General features: G+C 48.1%; 1 protein-coding gene across 3 annotated transcripts in view; it reads right to left on the bottom strand.

Moving 5' to 3' along the window:
* The window catches only part of Rcc1l (RCC1 like), a 35,542-nt gene that overhangs the window by 18,582 nt on the left and 15,419 nt on the right, over positions 1-1,541 (bottom strand). For all 3 annotated transcript variants that reach the window (XM_005344666.2, XM_026788296.1, XM_026788293.1), the window contains exon 7: positions 652-833. In XM_005344666.2, coding sequence (XP_005344723.1) covers positions 652-833 — 182 coding nt within the window. The remainder of the gene's footprint in view (positions 1-651; positions 834-1,541) is intronic.

The following is a 1,541-nucleotide window of genomic DNA, read 5'->3' as shown; positions in this document are numbered from 1 at the left end:
AAGGAAGGAAGGAAGGAAGGAAGGAAGGAAGGAAGGAAGGAAGGAAGGACGGACGGAAGGAAGGAATAGGAGGAGAGATAAACTTAATGCACTATCTTAGCTGGATGTGGTGGCACTTGCCTGAGATGGCAGCAATCAGTAGGCAGAGGCAAGAACAGTGTTACAAGTTGAGGCCAGCCAGATCTGTGCAGCAAAACCCTGTCTCACAGCACACACATACTGGCTGAGGAGATGGCTCAGTGGTTAAAGTGCTTGCCTGCAGGCCTGAGGACTTGAGACTGGATCCCCAGTAGCCTGCCTGTGACTCCAGCCTCTAAAGGCCAACATGGGGGATACCCAGAGCAAGCTGCCCAGCAAGACAAACTATACTGATAAGCTCTGAGTCTGATTTAGAGTCCCTGCCTCAATCAATATGATAGAAGGATAATCAAGGATGGTTCCCAAGATCAACCACAGGCCTCCACATGCACATGTGCACACACGTAAAACATGCACACACACCACACAACACAGAAAAAAAAAAAGCACACAAAAATAAAACAACACTGTCTTAAGCCAGGACCAGATAGTCACAGTGGCCTCAGACCTCCTCTTCTTTTGGGGCGCTAAGGAGACAGCAGAGCAGAGGCAGTGTGACACCAGGCTACACACCTGAGTGGAGTCTGTGACCGAGGCCAGCTGCAGGTACTCAGAATTTCCCCAGCCAAAGACACCTCCATCTGAGGACACAGCCAAGCAGCAATCACCGTAGGTGGCAACCTGAACAACTGTCACCCCAGCAAGGTCTCCGGCCAGCTTGGTGGGTGTGCTGGTGATATTGTAGTGACCCAGGCCTGCACAGTAGGAAACATGCATTAGCTCACAGACACAGGAGACTTGGGGAAGGACAGGCATATGGGTAGCACTTTGCACCAAAGAGGACAACAACAAAGTCGTATCTGGTCTACTTTAAACACCCTAGGAATGTTTAGGTCTAAATTAAGTGGAAAGACTGAGGACAGGAGGATGGCAAGTTCCAGGACAGCCTGGGCTACACTGTAGTTCCAGGACAGCCTTAGGAACAGATCCTCAACAAATGTGGTGCACACCTTTATGCCCAGCACTCAGGAGGAAGAAGAAGGAGGCCTCCGTGAATTTAAAGCCAGCCTGAGCTACACAGCAAGTTCCAGGATAGACAGGACTCAATAGAAAGGAAGGAAAGAAAGGAGAAAGAGCAAACCCTCAAACAAAATCCCCAAAAGTCAAGTTAGAAAATTTTTGAAGGGGCTGGAGAGATGGCTCAGCGGTTAAGAGCATTGCCTGATCTTCCAAAGGTCCTGAGTTCAATTCCCAGCAACCACATGGTGGCTCACAACCTTCTGTAATGAGGCCTGGTACCCTCTTCAGGCATGCACGTAAACAGAATATTGGATACATAATAAATAAATAAATATTTAAAGACAAAAAAAAATTTGCAGCCTGGTCTACCGAGCTAGTTCCAGGACAGGCTCCAAAGCCACAGAGAAACCCTGTCTCGAAACACCAAAAAAAAAAAAAAAAAT

This window comes from Microtus ochrogaster, chromosome 2 (genome assembly GCF_000317375.1).
Source record: "Microtus ochrogaster isolate Prairie Vole_2 chromosome 2, MicOch1.0, whole genome shotgun sequence".
NCBI lineage: Eukaryota > Metazoa > Chordata > Mammalia > Rodentia > Cricetidae > Microtus > Microtus ochrogaster.
The sequence above is the reverse complement of the archived record's forward strand: the minus strand, read 5'-3'. Positions and strand labels throughout refer to the sequence as shown.